Source organism: Arvicola amphibius, chromosome 10 (genome assembly GCF_903992535.2).
Source record: "Arvicola amphibius chromosome 10, mArvAmp1.2, whole genome shotgun sequence".
Classification (NCBI taxonomy): domain Eukaryota; kingdom Metazoa; phylum Chordata; class Mammalia; order Rodentia; family Cricetidae; genus Arvicola; species Arvicola amphibius.
The window spans coordinates 109063004-109084695 of NC_052056.1; the positions used below are offsets into that span (position 1 = coordinate 109063004).

General features: G+C 47.9%; 1 protein-coding gene across 1 annotated transcript in view; it reads left to right on the plus strand.

The window, feature by feature from the left end:
* The first annotated feature begins 6672 nt into the window (after nt 1–6672).
* The window catches only part of Flt1 (fms related receptor tyrosine kinase 1), a 158666-nt gene continuing 143646 nt past the window's right edge, over nt 6673–21692 (plus strand). The window contains exon 1 of the mRNA XM_038345590.1: nt 6673–7133. Within this exon, the coding sequence (XP_038201518.1) occupies nt 7070–7133 (64 nt within the window). The 5' untranslated portion in view covers nt 6673–7069. The remainder of the gene's footprint in view (nt 7134–21692) is intronic.

The window sequence follows — 21692 nt, forward strand, 5'->3', positions numbered from 1 at the left end:
GCTCTCCACTGGGCTCTGTACTCTACCAAGAAAACCACACACTGTTCTATTTGATGTTTCAACTATTGACTCCTCTCGTGTTTGGAAACTGAATTTGTCTTTTCTGGAGATGAGCTTTTCTTTCATGTGGATAAATGCTTGAAGAATAAATGCTTCCCTCATTTTTCTGTTCATAGCTCAGTTTTTATTTAAAAGATTTTATTTAATTTCATGTGCATTGGTGTTTTGTCCTCATTCGTGTCTGCATGAGGGTGTTGGATCCCCAGGAACTGGAGTTACAGACAATTGTGAGCTGCCATGTGGGTGCTGGGAATGGAACCCTGGTCTTCTGAAGGAGCAGCCATTGCTCTTCACTGCTGAGCCATCTCTTCAGGCCCCATGATTCATTTTTCATCTATTTTGTTCATCTGTTTTGGGACAGGGTCCTTCTGTATTGCCCAGTGGTCTAGGACACATGTTCTGCTTCCCAGGGAGGTACCACCTAGGGCCACCTTTATATAGGTGTTCTGAGCACATTTTTTTTAATCATCGAAACAATGGAAACACAGTCACCGTACAGCTCCCGTATGAAGCAGTTGAGAATGTCATTTTCAGGGACTATTCTAATTTGGCTAGAATTTGATTTTAAAACAAAAACAAAAACAGAAAAAGATCTTCTAAAGCCACTATTTTTTTATTTCTCTCTCCAAGTCAGAGTCAAAAACTTTAGGATCTAAAGTCCGTCTTACAAACGTCGGCAGGCTGGGTATTGCACCCGAGGCTGGGGAGGCTCCAGAATCTGTGGTAGGATGGCCCGGGGGGGGGGGGGGACAGGCTGAGTACAGCTGCCTTCTACTGGCAGCCTCCCTCCGCAACTCTCGAAAAGTCAGCCAGGAGGAGCCTGGAAGAGGCGCAGGAAGGAAAGGGCTGGTCTTCCACTGATGTGGCCAGCAGGCCTGCCCTGAGGGTGTGTCTGGATTTCAGGGAACTTTTGAAGAAGGAAAACTAAAGATGGAGGGTAGCCGCCCTTCCCACTCAGAGGGGACATCCAAGCCACGCTATACGTTTAAACTCTGCATTGAAATACCCTAGCAAGGCAGCCACTATACAAACACCCAGCCTTCCATCGGTTTCTGTCTATATTATCCCATGTTGCCAATTCTGTGCTTACCTGTCTCATATCTTGTCTGTCTGTCTGTTTATAATCTCTCTATATGAATATATATATATATATATATATTTATAATCATTTATAGTATATATGAAAATATCCAGGACTACAAAAACCTGCTGCAATTCTGGTTCCTTACCATATCCAGACACAAGTGCCATACTATCCCTTTAAAAGCTCCCTCAGCTTAGGCAGATACACAGGGCAGGTTGCGTCCAGTTGTCCCCTTCCCTTTCTGCCCTCCTTGTGTCCCCATCACCACACACACAATGGCTTGGAACCCTGGAGTTTTCCCAGGGCCTCTCCTTTTTCCTCTTTTACCCCAAGGTATGGCATCCTCAAGTTTGTTGTCAGGTCGTTTAGGACAAAAAGTCTGTCTTTCATGTTGCTACTGCAATCAAACAGACACGGTAGTATGTACAGAGGCATGCATTCAGGCAAGACGTATTTAGTGAGTACTACATAAAAGACCTTTCTGGGACTGTACACCACGAGCCTTTTCTTTCTGCTAGCACTGAGCTGGTAGAAGTTTTACATGAAGTAAGGCTACTGAAGACATACACGCGCGAGCGCACACACACACTCGGGTTGGGAGCAATGCCTAAAACCCACTGTCAAACTCTAGATTTTGGAACTATTTATAGTAAAGAACCCAGAATGTCTAACAGTAAGCTAAAATACGAATTAGACATAAGAGCTATGAAGGTGGTAGAGAAAAAAAAGAAACCCAGTCCTCTGCTGTGAACGGCAGCTCCGGTAGCTCCATTAACATGCCCCAGAGCGCTCACTGTATGGTTCTGTTGACAGGATAGAATAACAGCAGCCTCGAAATCAGCCCAGCTTTTCCACTTTCTCCAAGATTATGTTTCAAAATAAAAGAATGCATTTAAAGTGGAAACGGCATGAGCAAAACGTAAGGGGACAAGACAAGCACTGGCAGCGAGGTGACCTCCTGAGAGGGGAGGTGACGGTGACTGGTGACTAGGTAGCCCTTCTGCATATTCCGGAGAGATCCTTTCTTTTTCAGAGATTGTTCATTCTATGGTTTGGTTTCCTTCCTTCTTTCTTCCCTTCCCTTTCCTTCCCTTCCCTTCCCTTCCCTTCTCCTTCTCCTTCTCCTTCTCCTTCTCCTTCTCCTTCTCCTTCTCCTTCTCCTTCTCCTTCTTCTTCCTTGTTTTTTTGTTTTGTTTTGTTTTGTTTTTAAGATAGGGTTTCTCTGTGTAACCCTGTCTGTCCTGGAACTTACTCTGTAGACCAGGCTGGCCCTGGCCTTGAACTCAGGGATCCAGCCACCTCTATTGGGATTAAAGGCACGTGTCCAACACCGCGGCTGATGATGGGTTTTCGTGCAGCCTCTCTTAAGTGTCTTTCCATGATCCAAAGCTTCCACAAGCCTCTCATTCCTTCACTCTCATACAAAACTATTTGACTATCCCTAGCTAATGAATCTAAAGCAAGAAGATGTAAAGTTTATTACACTCCAAGGGTATGTGAGTTGGAAGCAACTAACCTGCGGTTGTAAGGACAATCCAGAAAGCTTGCTGTCATATTTATGACTGGTTATCAGCAAGAGAAGTAGAAATCTACTGAATGGCAGAACCAGAGGCAAAAAGAGTTCAGTGGGCCATTGGACATGCTGAAAGGAGGAAGGACCATGGTGGGAGCGTGTAGATGAGGGTGGGCCAGGAATCATGCAGACAGGCTGCCTGAAGAAGCAAGCAGGCAATGGCTACCCTTCTGGAAAAACTACAGGGATCTCAGCCAAGAGGAAGCACTGCGAGAACTAGACATGAAGATGTCCATCGAGGAGACTGCTTTGAGCTCAGGTGGTGGTGACACAGCTATGGGGGACCTTTTATGGCCCTTGGGAGGAGGAGGAGGAGGAGTGGCACGAACAAGGAGTCCAGAGCTGGGCAAGCAGCATCCAAGAACAGCCAGAGCCAAATAAATCCAAAGATCTAATCGACAGCACCAGCGCCAGCCTGGCCAGGGAAGGCAGCAGCCGAGGAAAGTTTTTCACAGGAGTGAGGGTGTCTTGGACCCATGATCTCTGGGCGGTGCCAGCAGAAGCTGAGGCTTTGCAAGTGCAGGGGAGGGGAAGCGCTCTGGCTGCTCATTTCCCTGAGCTTCCATCCTCCTAGTGTACTGTCCATCTGAACCCCTTACCCACCCTTCCTATGACTGGCCCTTTCCATAACCTTTTCTCCTTGACCAGAAGGAAAGCTTAACTTTTTGTAGGTAGCTGAACTGACACACACTGTTTTCACTCTCTCCTCAATTAAAAATAATTAAGTACATAATCAGTCAATTTTAGCTAGATATGGTGGCTCATCCTTTTAATCCCCACATTAGAAAGACAGAGGCAGGCAGATTCCTGTGAGGTTGAGGCCAATCTGGTCTACATAGTGAACTCGAGGATAGCTAGGGTTACATAGTGAGACCCTATCTATATAACAAAAAGGAAACCCTTAACTTTAAGGGAAGGGAGATAGTGGTCGTGATGCTTGTTCAAACGTGAGCATATGATACCTGCGCAGGAAACTGGAACAAATCTCTAGACCATGTCATTTGCACAGTGGTCAAGGAGACACAGCCAGAGAGCCTGGAGATAAAAGTCATGTTCCTGAGGGGTTATCAGAACCATGAAGAGGAGGTTATGAGTCCAGGACTTGGCTCAGCAGATAGTAGAAGCTCCCCTCCTCTCCTTACAGGGCTGGGCACCAAACCCAGTGCCTTGTGCACTTTAGGAGTCTCATGGCCTACTGCTGGGTGACTGAAATAAACAAGACTTTGGTTGTTGCTGTTGTTCTAGCGAGCTGATCCATTTCTGATCAATAAAGCTGTAAGGTTCTACCTGGCCTGGGCGCTCATCAGAACTTCCTGCAAGAGATGTGGAAGAATGTGCTTAGACCAAGGAGCCTCACTGCCTCGAGAAGATGTCCTAAGAGGTGTGTTTGTCTGTCTTTCTTCCAACAGTGCTGAAGGGTTTGATAGGATCATCAGCTGCTTGTAAGTAAGCTCTGTGTTGTATACTGATGGGGGATTCTACAACACCCAAGCTTAGTGTGTCCTTGCCTTTTTTTTGTAGGAAGATCAGCTGAGTTCCTTGCCTGTCACTCTTACAGATGCTGCCTCAACCCTCGTGTTCAGTCTTGAATATTTAAGCTGTTGACTGGACAGCAGCGCCTTCTTGAATAGGGACAAGAAAGAAACATAGAGAGAATGTGGCTGATAACAAGAGAGAGTGTCTGGTTTTGCCGGGCAAGCAGGAGATGAAATGTTCTTTTGTACATGGGCAGGAAGCAAGCAGATAATCTACTGCAAATAGCTTTTCACACACACCAAGCGTGTTGAATTTGATCTTTCCCATCAGGAGGATCTAGTGAACCTCTTTCATGAGTGATTTAGTTTGAAGAGTCCTGTAGCCCATTAATTCGAAGGTGTTAGCTCTTTGTGGGGAGGGGGAGGGCTAAGTCTCACTCCTTTATTCTCTACATCAAAGTGAAATTGAAATCACCAATGAAACAGTTTGTGTCATTTTTAAAATCTTTATAATAACAATAAAAACACAATCAATGCAACCTACAGAAGAAGTAGCAGTTGCTGGCTGTAATTAAAAGCCTGGGACTTTTCAAAGGAGGAACTTATGGAGGACCGTAGTATACAAATCTAAGTTAGATCCAAGTATGAGTCCATCAGTCTTAGATAATTGAGCAATATTTTAGTATCACTGATGCACATCTCAAGTTATAGATTGTTTTGGCTGTCGATCAAATACCTGTCTGACTTCATAAACTCATTGTGGGATCACTTCTGGCAACAGGCTCGTGTCTTCTTGAGTATTTAAAAATGTCAAAAAAAATCTTTTGAAAACAAACGTGTTAAACTAAACCTTTGCGGGATGTACTTGGGGCGCTCCCCACACCCCGCAAGTCACTAGTGGCCCTCCCTGGTCTTCCCCTACAGTGCCCAAGCCTGTTTTCTGTGCCGGTGGCGGACTCCACAGCCCTCCAGCATCGTGAATGAACCTCCTGGCTTCTTGATTTATCAGCCTGCTCAGCGCACGCCAATCCCCTCCAGCCGCAGGCTTTCCACTGACTAGCGCTCCCCAGCCCAAACACCTGCTGCTGCTTAAGGGCCTTACCGATTTTGTGGAAGATGCGTGGGCGTGACAACTGCTCCTAGGAGAGACAGAGGGACAGTCTGAAGCTGTGGGTGTGTCTCAAACTGTCTGGGGCCGGAGAGTCAGTGGGGAAAATGATAACTATCTGTAGTGGCTGACCATTCGGAGCGTTGATTCTCCTTAGGAGAATCTGGGCACTGGAGGCAGAGCTCAGGAGCACCGACCTCGGTGGAGCGATATAGGGAAATCAGAATCCAACGGGCGACCCCGCAGGTGAGCTGTGGCTCATAGCCGCCTTTCTTTTCTCCTGGACCAAGTAGTAGAGAGGAATGTCGCTCGCTGGAACTCCGCAGCCGCTCCAGGTGCCTATGTGGAGCAGTAGGGCAACTTTGCGCAACCTTCCCTGCTGGAGATTTAGTCTAGTCCTTCAGGAAGAGCCTCTGGTACCATTTAGGAGCCATTTTATCATGGGTATCTGGCAGGTTCCAGTGAGCTATTTTTTTTTTTCAAACCTGCGTTATTTACAAGGACAAGACTGGGCTGCTCCGTGGAGGCCGGGACGACTTCAGCCTTTGAATTAATGGATTCATAATTGAGGAACAACGTGGAATTAGTGTCATCGTAAGTGATCTAGTGCCTCAAGTTAATTTCACCCGTGTTTGTTCCAAGAACATTCAGGTCAGTCATCTTGGCTAGTCAGCTCCCACCAAAAAGATTTCTTTTCCATCCAGCATTTCAGACACAGAGTTCAAGTTCTTGGCGCTCACACGTTGCAGGAGCATGTTTCACGTCTTGTCTCTTTAAAAAGGTAACATGTTAATCCTTGTTTTGCTTCTAGGAAGCAGAAAGTTGAGGAAATGACTTGGGCGGGTGCATTAATGCAGTCGAAAAAGACACAGGCTCCCTCCCCTGGGACCTGCGCGACTCGCACTCTTTCTGAAGGTGCCTGGCAAAGCGTCCGGTTTTTTCGGACGCTCCGAGTCCCAGTGCCTTATGTGGAGGGTCTCTGGCGCCTTCCTTCGCCGTCCGGGGACACTCTGGCCTGGCAGGGTCAGAGACCGGCGGGACCGTTCGGGAGAGCGCCCGACTGCTCCTTGTTCCTCGGTGCCAGGGACACCGTTGCGGAGGCGCGGCCAGCTTCCCTAGGATAAGACTTCCCGCCCCAGGGGCAGGGCGGTGCACTTAGCTGGTCCCCTCCTCAGTTTCGGGCGGTCCCCAGAGCTGAGTAAGCCTGGTGGAGGGAATCGGGCAAGGATTTCCTGAGAGCGATGGGCAGGAGGGGCGGGGGCAGAAGGGCACAGAGCAAGAACCCTAAACCTGCAAACCTGCCCGGGGACCCGCGCTCCCAGCTCCTCCGCACGCGCGTTCCTGCTCCGGGCCACTCGCCCTCGCCGGCCCCCGCCCCTCCGGGAGGAAGAAGAGGGTAGATGGGGAGGCGGATGAGGGGTGGGGGACCCCTTGACGTCACTGGAAGGAGGTGCCGGGGTAGGAAGTGGGCTGGGGAAGGTTATAAATCGCCCCCGCCCTCGGCTGCGCTTCAGCGAGGTCCGCAGGAGGCTCGGAGCGCGGTGGCGGACACTCCCCGGTGGTAGTGGCGGCGGCGGCTCAGAGCGGGCTCCCGGGCTCGAGCGCAGCGGCTAGCGGACGCCGGACGGCGAAGAGGGGGACCTCGGCTGCAGGCGCGGAGAAGGGCTCTCGCGGCGCCAGGCAGGAGAGCGAGGGGACCGGCTCGGGCGGCTGCGCTGTCGGCCTCGTAGAGCGCGGGCACCGGGCCAGCAGGCCGCGTCGCGCTCACCATGGTCAGCTGCTGGCACACCGCGGTCCTGCTGTGCGCGCTGCTCGGCTGTTTGCTTTTCACAGGTGAGGCGCGCCAGAGACCCTGAGTCGGAGCTCGGCTGGGATGGGCAGCAGTGGGATGATGTTCCGGCGGAGCCGGGCAGTAGCACGGGAAGCGAGCTCCAGCGGGAGCCGGGGACACTTGTTGCAGTGGTGGGACACACTTTTTTTTTTTTTTTTTTTTTTTTACCTTCCGGAGTGGGCGCCCCTGGAAGTGGCTGACCTGGACGGCGGGCATCACCTTAGATCTACGCTGGGGTCACAGTCGGGTAGCCGGTTGCGTGCCGGAGTGGCTAGTGTCCTGCCGGGCTACAGGTCAGGGTCGCCTTCCCTAGACTCTGGGTGCGCGTGGACCTTTCACACATGCAGAGCTTTCTCCCAGACAGTGGCTGGGTCCTCAAGGGCTATCTGGAGCAGGCAAGAAATAGAGGCTGCGGGGGGTGGGGACTGGACAGAAGAGGGGAACATTAGAGATGCTCGTAACTCCGTGATCTCGCGCCGCTAGAGCTGAGGAGGACAAATTTGGGGAGGGTCGCGTGCAGGCGGCGATCGGATTGAGCCCAGAAGAGGGCCAGGTCTGATTTCCAGGACCCGTTTGGGACCGTCCCAGGGAAGTTGGGGAACCCTCATGTCAGCGCCGGTTCTTTTCAGAGGCTCGCTGAGCGCTGTCTCCCGGGTGGGGCCTCCGCGGGAGCGGGCCGGGTGGGAGGTCCCGGTCGTCGGCCTGAGCGACCCAGAGCGACCAGGGCAGCTTAGGCTAGATAGCTTCAAATTTCGGAATCGTAAGCCCTGTCTTTAGGTTATGAATCCAGAACCAAAAGATGTGGCTTGAGGAACTGATGAGGTATGCTCACCTCCTAAATCAACTTTCTTTGGGACATGAAAAACCCGCGGTGGACCGATCAGGGACCAACAGATTTGAAGAGCATTTACCGTGACGGAGCCGTTGTCATCCCGAGGCCAAAGCTGGAGGGACCTTGGGAGCTCCAACTCCAGGTTCCAGCGCAGCGGGCGGGAGTGGCGAAAGGTCCAGGGTGGTCCCTTTCCGCAGAGTCAGATCGAAGAGCGCGAGAGCGCCTTTCTTTAAAGTCATTTGTTTGGGAAAGAAAATAGGAAAAAGTCAGGAAGAACTATAATGTTCCCAGAAGGAAAGGCAGCTAGGTTAAACAGTAAAAATTAGTCCTTTGGAATGTGCAAGACTGGCCGTCAATTCAAAGTAATGAGCAGGGGTTGGCAATTAAAATAGATGGAGACGGCAGTCAGAACTCGATGTGGGTAGTGCTAAAATCATGATATTAAATATTTTATTTTCAACTTCACGAATATTTTGGGGAAGCTGTTTATATGAAAATATATTTGCTTAGAGAGTTTAAATACTAATTTATTATGTAAAGGTAAAATTAGGTTAAAAATTTACTTTGGACCTCCAAATTACAGAGGGGAAAAAAATCATATGTTTTGTTGGATTCTCTCCTTCACTCAGGTGTCTTTATTTTCTGTTTTTAAAGCTTGCTTGGTTTTAGCTAAGCGTCATTTTATCTGTGTTTGAGAAGAGCGGAGGCAGATTGAGGCTGTACGGGAATGTGAGAGAGGGTCTGACTGCGGATTTATTGGGAGCCGCCTTGGAGCACTCCCTGGGCCGCTGAGCTGCGTCACTGTTATATCCTCGGTACTTACTACTCGTTACAGACGCTGTAATTCCCGCACTTTCGGGTCCTCTCTGCATCGAGACCACTGTTTTTATAAGTTACCTATCTTCTGTTCAAGGTTTAAGGCACCACACCCTTATTAGACTCTCTCTCCCTCCCTCCCTCTCTCCCTTCCTCTCTCCATTCTTCCCTCCTTCCCTCTCTCTCCCTCCCTCTCTCCTTCCCCTCCCTTACTTTTCTTCAAGCAACTGTGTTTAGTTTGGTAGAACTAATTAGAAATAGTTAAATTATAGTAATGGGGGATAGTCTTAATAGTAACTCTAAGTTAAAATGTAAATTATCAAATAATGCTGTACAGGTGTGAGGCCCTTGTCTGTAACTCTAGAACTCAGGGCCTAAGGCAGGGGGCCGTCTCACCAAGCATGGACAGTGGCTGTGGGGCAAAATAAAGTCAGCCTGAACTATAAACAATTAATGATCATACCTCTTCCCAAACTGAATATAATGCATTCCTCATATTACTTATTAGTATCATTTTCCATAGTGATTTCTGTTGTTTTCTCCAAGGCTAACAGAGCCATACTTTCCCCAAAACTGCATATTTTAAATGATCATTAATTAGAACCCTTGTGGGCCCATGTTGTTTTCTGGTCAATTGTCTGATTGATCAACTGATCATCTTGTAGATAAACTGGGAACTGTGCTGACCATCTAGTTTCTTCTTTTGTTTTAAGTGTGCAACATTAATTTTTTATGATTGAAAGTCTTTAATAGGCTATATAGTTTCTTTTCAAGTGATCCCCAGTTAGTATTTTTCTTCTAAAAATGCAGAAATTAGAAAAACAGTTGTTTTGTTGTTTTGTTTTGCTTTTTGTTTTTGTTTGTTTTTCGATTTTTCTAAACAGTTTCCATGTGTAGCCCTGGCTGTCCTGAAACTCGCTCTGTAAACCAGGCTGGTCTCAATCTCAGAGATCAGCCTGTCTCTGTCTCCCCAGTGCTGGGATTAAAGGTGTGTGCCACCACCACTGGCCTAAAATTATGGCTGATTTCTAAAGCTCCTTTCCAACTATAAAATTCAATGAGTAAATTCCAAGAAACGAACAGAATGGGGTCTTTCTGTTCTCTCTGCTCCCCTCCATCCTTACACATGTTAGTGGGTGCTAAGCCTGTTGAGAGGGTGGCTGGCGAGCTAGGCCTCTCAGCAGGGCTCACAACTCATCTTCTCTGGTAGAATGTTCTAGACCAAACAATCAACTTGTTCTTTAGTGGGCTTCCTTTTGCAAGGGGTGAGCTGATGCCTCAGCCACCAGATCATTTGCTTGCCCACCCCCCCCCCCCACAGAATGTCTAATTAGGACAGAGACTAAGTCACTTTAACTTTTCTGGGGCCATCAGTCACTTTAATCCCCTATGTATTCCTTGGTTTTAAAAAACGTTAACACTTACTTGTTTTTAAAAACGGCTATGTTCTCAAACTGTTTCAGAGTCCAGCAAGGCTACTAAACGTCTTATTAGATAATTGAACCCATTATTTTTTGTGACTTTAAAAGACCAACCAAATAATTACGTTTTTCCCCTCTCGGAAACTATGGAGACGTTTCTAAATCTTTGAATGTGTGTCAGACAGAACTTGAAGTGGTATATCACCAAAAAGGGGAGGAAAAAGGCTTTCTAATAACACCCACCGACCCACCCCTTTGAGAAAGTGATTCCCTGGAGGGAATTACTTAGGGTAACACAGTAGGACTGTAGCTGATCTTTCCCCTGCCTGGTGCAGTTAAGAGAAAACAAATAACAGAGTGTTTTTGTGTTGTTTTTAATTGAGTGTGGGAGTGAGCCTGAGGCTAGGAAGAGAGCGCAAGCCATCCATACCTCTGCTAGCTGATGGTAGCTGGGAATTGGTTCAGCCCAAGCTTGGTGATGTGAGGTAATTGCAGGTAAAAACCATTTTTCAATGTAGCTTGAGATTGTGCACAGAGGAGGGAGGCTATTGGAAGATCGCCACAGGCTTTGTTTATTTTAAGTAAAACTATATTACTGTGCGTGGCTGAAAGCATAAAATCATCTGGCGCATTGGGTTTGGCTTAAGAGAGTTGAACAGGCTATCCTGTGTGCTGGCTTCCTTCTGCTGAACAGAGGAACGGAGGAACACCGCGGCCTCTGCCAGGCGCTTTCCAGGATTGCCTTGGAGGCAGAATGTGGTGGGTACCATGGACCCTGCATGCGGCTGGTTAAATTGCTGGACTCCATACCAGACTGAAGGAAGGAAACGGGGAATGGTGTATTTGAGGGAGATCTGGAGAGCAAAGCCTCTGCCTTAGCAGCACTGTCGGGGGTGTGGGGGTGTTCTTAAGGAAACGGTTCTCCTCAGTCGACTGAAGATAGTGGCTAGATTTCCTGCATTGTTGCAGGGCGGATATGGGGGGGATGTCAAGAATTTCTGGGCATTTCCCATCCGCCTCTGCAAACCTGGATGCTCGAAGACCCTTTCTGATTGCTGCCTCTGTCTTACAAGTCAGGCTTTTTGGGAGGAGACCTGATGTGTCTCTCACATGGGACCTCACTGACCCAGCTTCAGGAACTGAGAAAGTAGTTTTGTGGTGTTTCCTCAGCCCTGCTGTTCACCACTGGCAGACCCAGGAAGACACCCTTCAGACTATCCCACCGCCATCATTTCTTCTTCATTGTATGTATTTCCTCCACCACAGACCAAGTGGGGATATCCAGACATTTGCTGAGTTAGCATTTAATCCGATTTTTTTTCTAAACCATGATATCTATTTGCTTATTTATAATAATGATAGTAATATAGTAGTAATAGTAGTAGTAGAATCTTGTGGTGCTGGATATTAAGCCTACGATCTGTCGCAGGCTGGACAAGGGCTCTCCCATTAAGCTACCTTCCCAACATCTTAAGCATGAATTTGTCTTTTATCAAAGCCCATAAGAGGTTTAAATGAAGAACTACAAAAAAAATCACTGCTTAAAAGCCCATGAAAATATTTATGTTAAGATTAATTTTTCCCGGGAGCCCTTTAGGCTCCCTCTTTGGGATAGCTGTGGTTTTTGGCCCTGCTTAAATCTGTCATTTGGTCCCTCCACATCGGCTCCGTCTACGCTAGCTCTGCCCCTGTCAAAGGAATTACCCTCCTTCCAATGGGCCTTCCTGCTGCTGAGCTGCTTCTTCCTGCTAGATCATTGTCTCCTTCCCCATCCCTTCCTCCCTACCTGAGAAACCCAGCGCAGCAGGGCAGCTCCTGCTGAGGTCTCTGGACAGAATGAGGCCTCTTCCTGCCCTCCTGGGACCCGGATATGCAGCCTCCTGTAGTGTCCCTCTCCTGTGGAGTCCCTCCCTGCACTCTTTGTACGTCAGGTGTCTCCGTCCTTCCTCTTTGGGGGAAGAGCCTGTGTCTGTCTTCTTTGATCCTTCAGAATCAGTGCCATTGCCAGTCGCCTCTCAGAGCCGGGGCTGCATTCATTCCCGTTCTTTCATGTGGTTTTGCCTGCCCGCTAGGCCTCGGGTTACATGGGATTATTTAATGGGATTGCTCTCCCTAGCTATATGCGTGTCAAACACCACACTTTACCGCATAAATATGTGATGATTTTCTCAGTTAAAAATGAAAAGGAGATGAAGGGTCGGAGTGGTGACTCAGTGAACAAGAGCAGTTGCTCTTGCAAAGATCGGAGCTCAGTTCCAGCAGCCGCAGTGGGTGGCTCACAGCCACCTCCAGGTCCTGAAGAGCCGGTGCCTTCTAGCCTCTGCAGTTACCAGTACACAAGCTGACACTCAAACAGACACGTGTCCATCAATTTTTTTTTATTAAAAATTAAATGCAAAGAAACAACCAGAAAATGGCTGATAATAAAAGTACAATTGTTGAATTTTTTTAAAAAGGCAAACTTACATCCACGTTTAGAGTGAAAATCGATCCCTTTCTCTAGCCCACCCCCACGCTGCACACTCATCAACGCCCCAACACGCTTCTCAACACGTGCCCTATGGCAGCAGCCTCAGGTGCGCGATCACGCACATGTGCACACACACGTACAGACACACAGACACACACACATTGCATCAGAGTTGGTCACTGTTAATCTCTAGGTACTCTTTAGTTTCCACATTTAAAATGGGTTTTAGTGAAGGGGTTATGGTCAGCTCCAGTGCCAGGGTTCAGTTTCTCTGCCCTCACGCCCTACTGGTAGCCTTTGACTGAGTGACAGAAAGACAAAGGTCAGGCTAGCCACAGGCCTCTCTGGCTCCCACATAGGTCTGTGACCAGGGGGACTCCTCTGGCCTATTTCTAGTCTCTTCTCACAGACTTAGCTGGGACCTCTAATCCAAGCAGACAGCCGTTGTCATCCCCAAGGAAGCCATGACTAACCAAATCGTGGGAGACAAAATCAACGTCTTAACAAACACAGATGTGGTGGAGAACGGCAAAAATGGCGGTAACTGGCCAAGCTTTAGCCAGAAATGAAGCTCTCTGAGGCATTGCTTCCAAACACTGGAATGAACCCCAGTACCTAAGTGCCCTTTCCTGGACCATTTGGCTGTGAAGGGGGCATCGCTGCCTGGTGCTGTGGCTGCCATAGTCTCCCTCTGACTGGGAGACCAGTGCGTTTGGTGTCTGCGCGCTGCCTGACTCCACAATGGCGCAGTCCTGGCAAATGCTTTAGTCCGTTCACAGATAATCACACTGATCCCAGGCAGTCAGCAGGTCTTCTAGCCTTCCATTGCGTGGGTGGGGTCTCCATGGGATTTCCTTTCCCTCACAGACCCACCCATGTGGTCTACAGAAACACACTTGTAACAATTGCCAGACTCTTTTGTTGCAAGGGGCCTCAAGTGATCCTGCTATGACCCAAAGACCTTGCTTTTATTATACACAAATATAAAATCACTTAAATTCAAGGCCACCTTCAGCAAAACCCTGATGAGGACTCAGCCTGCCAAAGGATTGCTGGGGACCCTTTTTGTTTCTTTAGAACCCAGGTCCTCAGCCTGGGCTCTTCGATTACTTTGGGTGCTGGAAGAACTGGCCTGCCAGCTCTGCACGCATGACCAGCTTTACTCCGCGTTTTAGCTGGGCCCCCAGCATTGCTCATTGAAAAACTCCAGAGGATTCCAGTCACCAGTGGGAGATCAAGAATTGCAAATTTGGGGCTGGAGAGGTGGCTCAGTCTTGTTAAGCACTTTGATTAGACTCTGGCCCTCAAAATTGCTCTGCAAGCGCTCTCCCAGGCGAGCCATCTCTTCGCCCTTTGCAGTGAGCTTTTCTAACAAACTCTGGGAGAGGCTGACATACCTGGCCTAGAAGGAGACCTGAGGAACACAGCCTAGGCCTGGTCATGTGGGAGGCCACTACACGGGTGTTGATCTGTAACAGACACTAAATAAATCATGTCTAGGCTGGGGGGAGGAAACCGCCTCAGGGGGTCCCACCAGAAAGAGAATGTGTCAGAGAATTGTGACAGAAGAAATCCCTAGACACCAAGGGCAAGTCAGGTACCCAACTAATGTGCCGAAGTGAGTTGTGTTCTGAGATTGGTCTGCTCTGGTGGTTATGCGGCGGACGGACAATCGGGAGCGGGATGCAGATTTCAACAACACTGCTAACTCCAACCCTTCCCTCCTTTTACAGGGCTCTTAGCCTTTTCTCTAGTTCCACACTAGTCCTGGTCAAACTATCAGCCCACCGAGGTCACTCACAGGGCTGCAGTCCAATCCCTTGCCATTCCAGTTGGCCCAGCAAGATGCTACCTGAAGACTGGTTCACTAGGGAACCTCCCGGTCTCTGTCTCCTTGGCTGGGGTCAGTGCTCTTGACTACCTGCTAGAAAAATATGCTGGTGCGTCATGGTGGGATCTTCATTGTCAAAAGTCACTGCCTGGGAAACGTGACACTGGAATTCTTGTGAGGCACCAGATGTCCAAGCGGCTTCCCTCTCCTTGAGAGCACTAGGAATCCTCGGGTGTTTGATGTGATAATAGGTGGCCCTGTTATCCTCAGACAGAGCACACAGCCTCTAGCCTCTGCAGAGTAGGGGCCATTGTGTCTGCCATCTGCAACAGCATAACGAGCTGTCCCCAAACTTGGCAGTCCGTGTCAGTTCCGTGCATCTCAGATGCTACAGGTTAGACACGTGGGGACTCTGCTGGCTGTTTCCTTTAGGTCTCACCTGAGTCACGTGATCAGCCACAGTCCATGGCCAGTTCAGTGAGACCTCAGCACTGCCCCCCACCCCTGTGGCCTTTCCTGACTCAACAGTGCAGCTGGGGCTCTCACACGGAGGCCGGAACATTCCTGCAGTTCATTGTACAGACTGCGAAATGTCTGAAGGCCTGCATTTTGGAATTCCCACATCACTCTGTTACATTCTGTTGCTCAAAGGTAGTCCTGGCCCAGATTCCCGGGCTGGGAGGCAGCCTTTTCTGAGGGGAGGGGCAGCACCATTTGACCCTACTACTTTGCTTTTCCATCTCGGTTGGCATTTGGCCAAGAAAATTATAGTGACTAATAAATATTACTGAGTTAAATAACATCTTGGCCCTTACAGTGATACTTGGGAATGACACCGTACTGACCTATGGGACGAGGTTCCCATTCATAAATCGTGTGTGTAGCACACAGACCAGGGTTAGCCTGGCATGCTGAGTTGGCACAGCCGCCTCTTAGGATTACTGTGACTCCAATGTCCTGGAATCCGAGTGTCAGCCACTTTGTAGCTGCTGCTGCTGCTGCCGCTGCTGCTGCTGCCATCACTACCTCCTCTTCCCTCTCCTCCTCCTTTTTCAGATAGGGGCTCACTGTGTAGTCCTGGCTGTGCTAGAACTCATTTTATAGACCAGGCTGGCCTCGAACTCACAGGGATCCTCCTGCCTCTGGCTCCTGAGTGCTGGGATTAAAAGTGTGTGCAACTCTGCCCAGTAGCAGCTATGTAGTTTCTTGAAGTCTTAGCTCATGGGTCTTTGACCTTTGACCCTCTTCTCTAGGGACAGAGGAGCGTGTGTGTGTGTGTGTGTGTGTGTGTGTGTGTGTGTGTGTGTGTAGGGGGATGGAGTACCCTGGACCCCAACTGTCAGGCACTTTCACTATGTATCTCCCTTCCCTCTATCCCAGACGTATGATGGTCCCCACAACTCTGAGTGACTACCACCAGCCGAGCAGGATGCGTCCATCTTCCTTGCCACCAGATGGATGCCAAGTGGAAACAGGGTGCAGAAACTCTCCTTGGGGTACCACAAAGCTTCTAGGAAAGGGACGGCTGTGGGTAAACAGAACACTTGTCTTAAGTGGTCTGTAAAGCTGGAGTTGTTTGAACCCTCTTTCACCAGACACCGAATTCCCTCTTGGTGTGTTGCAATCTAGGGGCAAAGCAGAGGAGAAAACGCCTTCTTAGGGTTGCAGGAGGGGGTGTTTGTTTTCCCTGGGCCTCCAAGTCAGCCTGTCCTTGGAGTTTTGCCATCCTCAAGGAATGTGAGAAGCCACTGCTACTCCATCTTAAAGTGCCCTTGGGAGATTTCACTGCTGTGTGTGAAAGACACAGTTGAGATCTCGATCAAGGCGGACTTTTCTTCCTGTGGGTTTTCTTACCATGGGTAGTCAAGAGCGCTCACAGAACTATCAGAATAGGATCCCCAAAGCCTCTATGAATATGGCATGACATGGCCTTCCGAACTGCTCTTGAAGACATGGCCTTAAACTAGTTGAGAGTACAAAGGGTCGCTGACTGAGGGTGGCAGCAAATTCTCACAAGGAGGGTTGTCAGTGAAAGCCAGGGCTGCTCTCTGACAGTTTCCTGGAATCCCATGCTCCTCTGGTACCTTCTATACCCTGCACCCTCAGAGACGTGGTGCTTGCCAGGGGTGAAGCGGGGGCGGGGCCGGTGTACCTGTGGGAAAAGTTATGGGCATGTTCAGAAGTGTGTCATACCATAAAGGCAGATGTTCTGTGGCCTGCAGTGAGGGAGATGCTCACTCTGCCCCTCAGAAGAGGAGGAAGGGATCCAGACTCTGCAGGCTTCTTGGTAACCATCCAACACAGGCACTCTTAGCTTTGATGGATTTGGAACCCCGACGCTGAGGACAATTGAATGACTTGCTAGGAGCTACACACTGTGGATCAGCCAGGCTAGAATGCAAATACTTGCCTCTCGATTTCAAAATCAGCCGTCTTCCCAACATTTTCCTAAAATAGCTTGACCGGGGAAGCCTTGGGATTCGAGAAAAGACAGCACATTTTGTTTTCAGGGATTAGAATAAAAACCTAGTGCATCTGCGGGAAGATAATAGTTCAAAAGTCTGGTAGAGGCTGTTGTTTTCTGGCTGGGATGATTTTCCTGCTTGAGTTCTTGTACAGTGAATGACACTAGAAGATTGTGTGTATGTATGTTTGTGTGCATATGTATATGTGTGTATGTTTATGGTGTATGTATGTATATATGTGTATGTATGTTTGTATGATTGTGTGTATGTATTTATGTGTATGTGTGTATGTATGTTTGTGTAGGTATGTATGTGTATATATGTGAGTGTGTGTATGTGTATACATGTGTAAGTGTATGCATGTTTGTATGATCGTGTATATGTATGCATGTTTGTATGATCGTGTATATGTATGCATGTTAGCATATATGTATTTGTGTGTGTGTATGTATGTTTGTGTATGTGTGTGTGTATGTGTGTGTGGGTATATGTGTATATTTCTATAAGTGTATGTTTGAGTGTGTTTATGTGTGTGTGTTGTGTTGGGCTGGATACTGGGCAACACTCTCTCACTGAGCTGTACTCCACTGCATCTCGCATCTGTTTCCTGCTCTCTGTCTTGAGATATTCAGACCTGCAAAAAGTCAAGAAGAGAAAATAGTGTTAACGTGTTTGTCGTAATCCACTGAAAGGGACAGACACTGTTTCATTCTAGAGCAGACGGAGAAATTTGTGAGACTCCAGAGAAAAATCCTATCCTGCCACCTACTGAGGACTTTTAGCTTTTGCTCCAAGGAAATTGCTGGAAAATGTGGCCAATGCGGTCATGCTTTAGATAGAAATGATAACGAACGGGAGTCGTCACACTGCTCGCTGTTTACCGCTGCTTTCTAAGTTAGCTTTGGGGAAACCAACCATATTTAAGGGGGTGAAAAGACAGCTTCATCTGTGCTTAGTGGTGTGGTTGTCTTTTTAGAAAATACTGTTTAGAGTTCTTCACTCACCATCTTCTGCAGGGCCAGATCTTCCTGCAATGTTGTCTTTATAAAGAAAGATTTCATAGTCTGAGAATCCTCCCTGCAGGGAATTTTAGAGCTGGGGGAGGTGGCGGGGCGTGCAGACTGAATAACAGTGTTACCTAGGATAGAATTCAAGTACCTGTGACTTCTTGAGACTAAGGAGTGTTTCGCCCAAGTTGTTGGTATAGATTCTCTTCCTCACCCGGTGTCTGTCCCCTGCCCTCAGAACGGGGAGGGGACCACCTGCTATGTGAGGCATTTCCACGCACAGTCACTTGCCCGGCAAATGGACAAGAATGCCAGTCCTCAGAAGTTTCAGGTTTTCTTTAGCTCTCCTGAACTGACAAACTCAGAGACCAGATATATAATTTTTATGGGTCGTAAAATCTAAAGCTTGGACATATAGCTTGTTTGGGGTTGTGACCATTGTTATTGGGGGTGCTGTTTTGTGTGTTAAAATCCAAACACATGGACCCAGAAGTAGCCCGTGTGCTGGTGAGACCCAGTTTTTGTTTGGCAAGGCTGTTGACTGTAAATCTGGCAGGAGAGATCACAGAAAGGTATGTTCTCCAAAGGATTTGGAATGCTGTGTTTTCTCCTCGTGTTTCATGACAAAAAACATGGATTAGAGCAGCTTCAATTTTCATGCCAGTTCCACAGCCTGTCATCACTGCCCAGACTTCAGCTGGAGTGGAATCATGCCTAGAAGACTCTAGAAGACATTTTGCCAGGTGTGGTGCTACGAAGCGGGCAGAGGCAGGAGGATCTCTGTGGATTTGAGGCCAGCCAGGCCTACACAATTGGTCTGTATAACTGTCTCATGTAACCCAGGTCGGCCAGGGCTACATAAGAGACTTTGTTTCAAAAAACAAAACAAAGACCTTATTTGAAGCCATTTTAACCTCACAAGGGACCTTTCATATTCGTTTATGAAAAACGATGCAATTATAATTCACTATGCGTCGTGCTTGCCACGAAATACATGCTTCTATTTTTTGTGAATCGTGCAGCTAATTTTATGATGGTGAATTGCTTAGTTAAGTGAAGAATTTGGGCCTGACAATACTACAGAGCACGTGCTTAATTAAGCGCAAAGCGTGAATAGTTTGGGTTGCTGACATCAGCGGTTGTCTAGATTTCTTGGTATCAACTGTTCGGTATCTGAGTGGCATCTCCTACGAGGTCAACGTTGGGAGGAAGGAAAATGCTTATGCAAAAGAACTGATTCTGAGTCATCTTTGTTGCTGTGGCGCCAGTACAGTCCCTGGCACATAGTAGTCACTCAGTTAAGTGTTGATTGACAGCCTCAAGCTGTGTCTGAAGTCATCCTTAGGGGCCTCAGAGGCGTTTGCAGGAGTTCTGCTGCCTGCTGTCAGCCGTCTAGGAACTGCATGCATGTTTGTGTGTGTGTGTGTGTGTGTGTGTGTGTGTGTGTGTGTGTGTGTGTATGTGTGCGTGTGTGTGTGTGTGTGAAAGTAAGAGGCTGGAAGAGCACACCCAGGAGTGGCAATAATTCTCCCCATGCGCGTATGCTGCTTTCCTTGTTGATCATTCCCTGGGTCCAGTCCGTTTGCTTAGCCTGGGCTGAGCTGGCTATGTTCTCTTGATGGAGAACTGAGAATGGGGTGTACGTTGTCCGGCCCTGACCCATTGCTGTCCTAGAGATGGGCTCTCAGGCTGAGCTTCTCTCAGCAGGTGAAGGTCCCCAGCACAGAACCGAGGTATGCCAAAACAGCCCAAAGAATCCAGGTGGCACCACTGTGTGCTCCCTACCTTGGATCAGAACATTCTGGTTGAAAGCTGTCTCCTCTTCCTGCAAACCATCCATGGTATAGTCCAGGGCAGCGGTTCTCAACCTTCCCAGTGCTGTGACCCTTTAATCCAGTACCTAATGTTGTGGCGATCCCCCAAACATAAAATTATTTCCATTACTACTTCATAATTCTAATCTTACTACTGTTAAGAATCTCAATGTAAGTAATTTGGGGTTTGTCAAATGGGTCACAATCACAGGTTGAGAACTCCTGGCTAAATGAACTGAGAAGGGTAGAATTTTCCTCCTGGCTTGTGTACCCCATCTGAGAGTTGTCTGTTCTTCTCCCCACTACTGAGTCTCCCGCAGATGTCTGTCTGCCATGACACTCTGTTTAAGAAGCTACAAAGTGACAGACATCAAAGATTTCCTTGTGGCTTTTTTTTTTTTTTTTTGGTGGCAAGGTGGACCCCAGACTAAAAACCTCTGTGGATCGAAGAAGTCAACAAAGCGGTCAAGGAGGGCAGAGTCTTAAGAGACAAGAGAATTAGAGAGAAAATAATTGTTGAGCTGGCAGTGTGCCTCAGTGGTTGAATTCTTTCTTGCCTAAGGTATGTGTGGGCCTTACATGGGTGTTGGTTCGGCCCAGTGAATCAGTATAGATTAGCTTATTTGTTGCCAGCATTAAGTTATAAACACTTGCAAGAAAGCAGCCTGCAGCCAGTGAGTTGGCTTAACTGGATCAATGTGCCTGCTGCCAAGTCTGACAACCTGAGTTCAAGCCCTGGGACCCCTGTAATTGAGAATGAGAACCAGCTCCTGCAAGTTGTCCACTGACCTACACACACACTTGCACACACACACACACACACATATGCATGCACACGTGCACACACACGTGCACACATGCACACACCATGGCATAATGCGCACACAGGTAAGTAAATTAATTCACAAAATACAAAAAAGAGGATGCGATCTTGATTACTAGCTACCCTTCTCTCTGTGTGTTCAGATGTGCTCTCTGAACTAGTTGTGGTGATGACTACTTGTAATACCAGGACTCATGACATGGAGGCATGGCATAGTGAGTTCTAGGCCAGCCTGAGCATCATAGAAGACTCTTTAAAAAACAAATAATTTTAAATGTGTATGTATGTATGTATTATGAACGTATGTATGTCTGGAGAAGAAGCTCAGCGGTTAAGGTGCTTGCTGTGCAAACATGAGGACCACAGTTTGGGTCCCTAACTCATGTAAGTGGCAGGGCGACACAGTGACTAACCCGTAATTCCAGCCTTGGGAGACAGAATCGGGGGATTCCCCAGAGCAAGCTAATTAGAGTGGCTGACCATATGGGTGAGTCCTGTGCTGATTGAGAAACCTTGCGCCAGTGATTAAGGAGACAGGCAATTGAGGATGATCCTGGACACCAACCTTGGGCCTCCATCTGCACAAATGTAGGCGTAGCCACACACATGTGCCCAGATACATATACATATGGACATATGTACCCATGCACAGCACACACATGTAAAAATGGAAAAAGAAAAAAGAGAGACTTAGAAATACTATGCTGTCGAAGCTTTCCAAACCTCCATTCTCATGTGATGGATTGCTTTTTGACACCCCTGGCCACTGAAGTCTCAAAGGTCATAGGGTTTGTATATGTAGGATTGGCTACATAGACAGAAACTGTTTCAATTTCCTCGTAATGAATGGATTTAAAACATCTCCCTTACAGAGAGTCTAGATTGTAAAACTGGACCCTAGATTATAAAACTGAGATTGTTGAAGAAAATATAGGAAACTTTGGCTTGGCCATATTATCTTTTCTGGATTTTTGCTCGCATGGATAGTTCAGGACATGCTTGCCTGCCCACACCACATGCATGCCTGATTCTCTGTCTTCTTCATTTTACTACACAAAGAGGCACTAATTTCGATTCAGAAT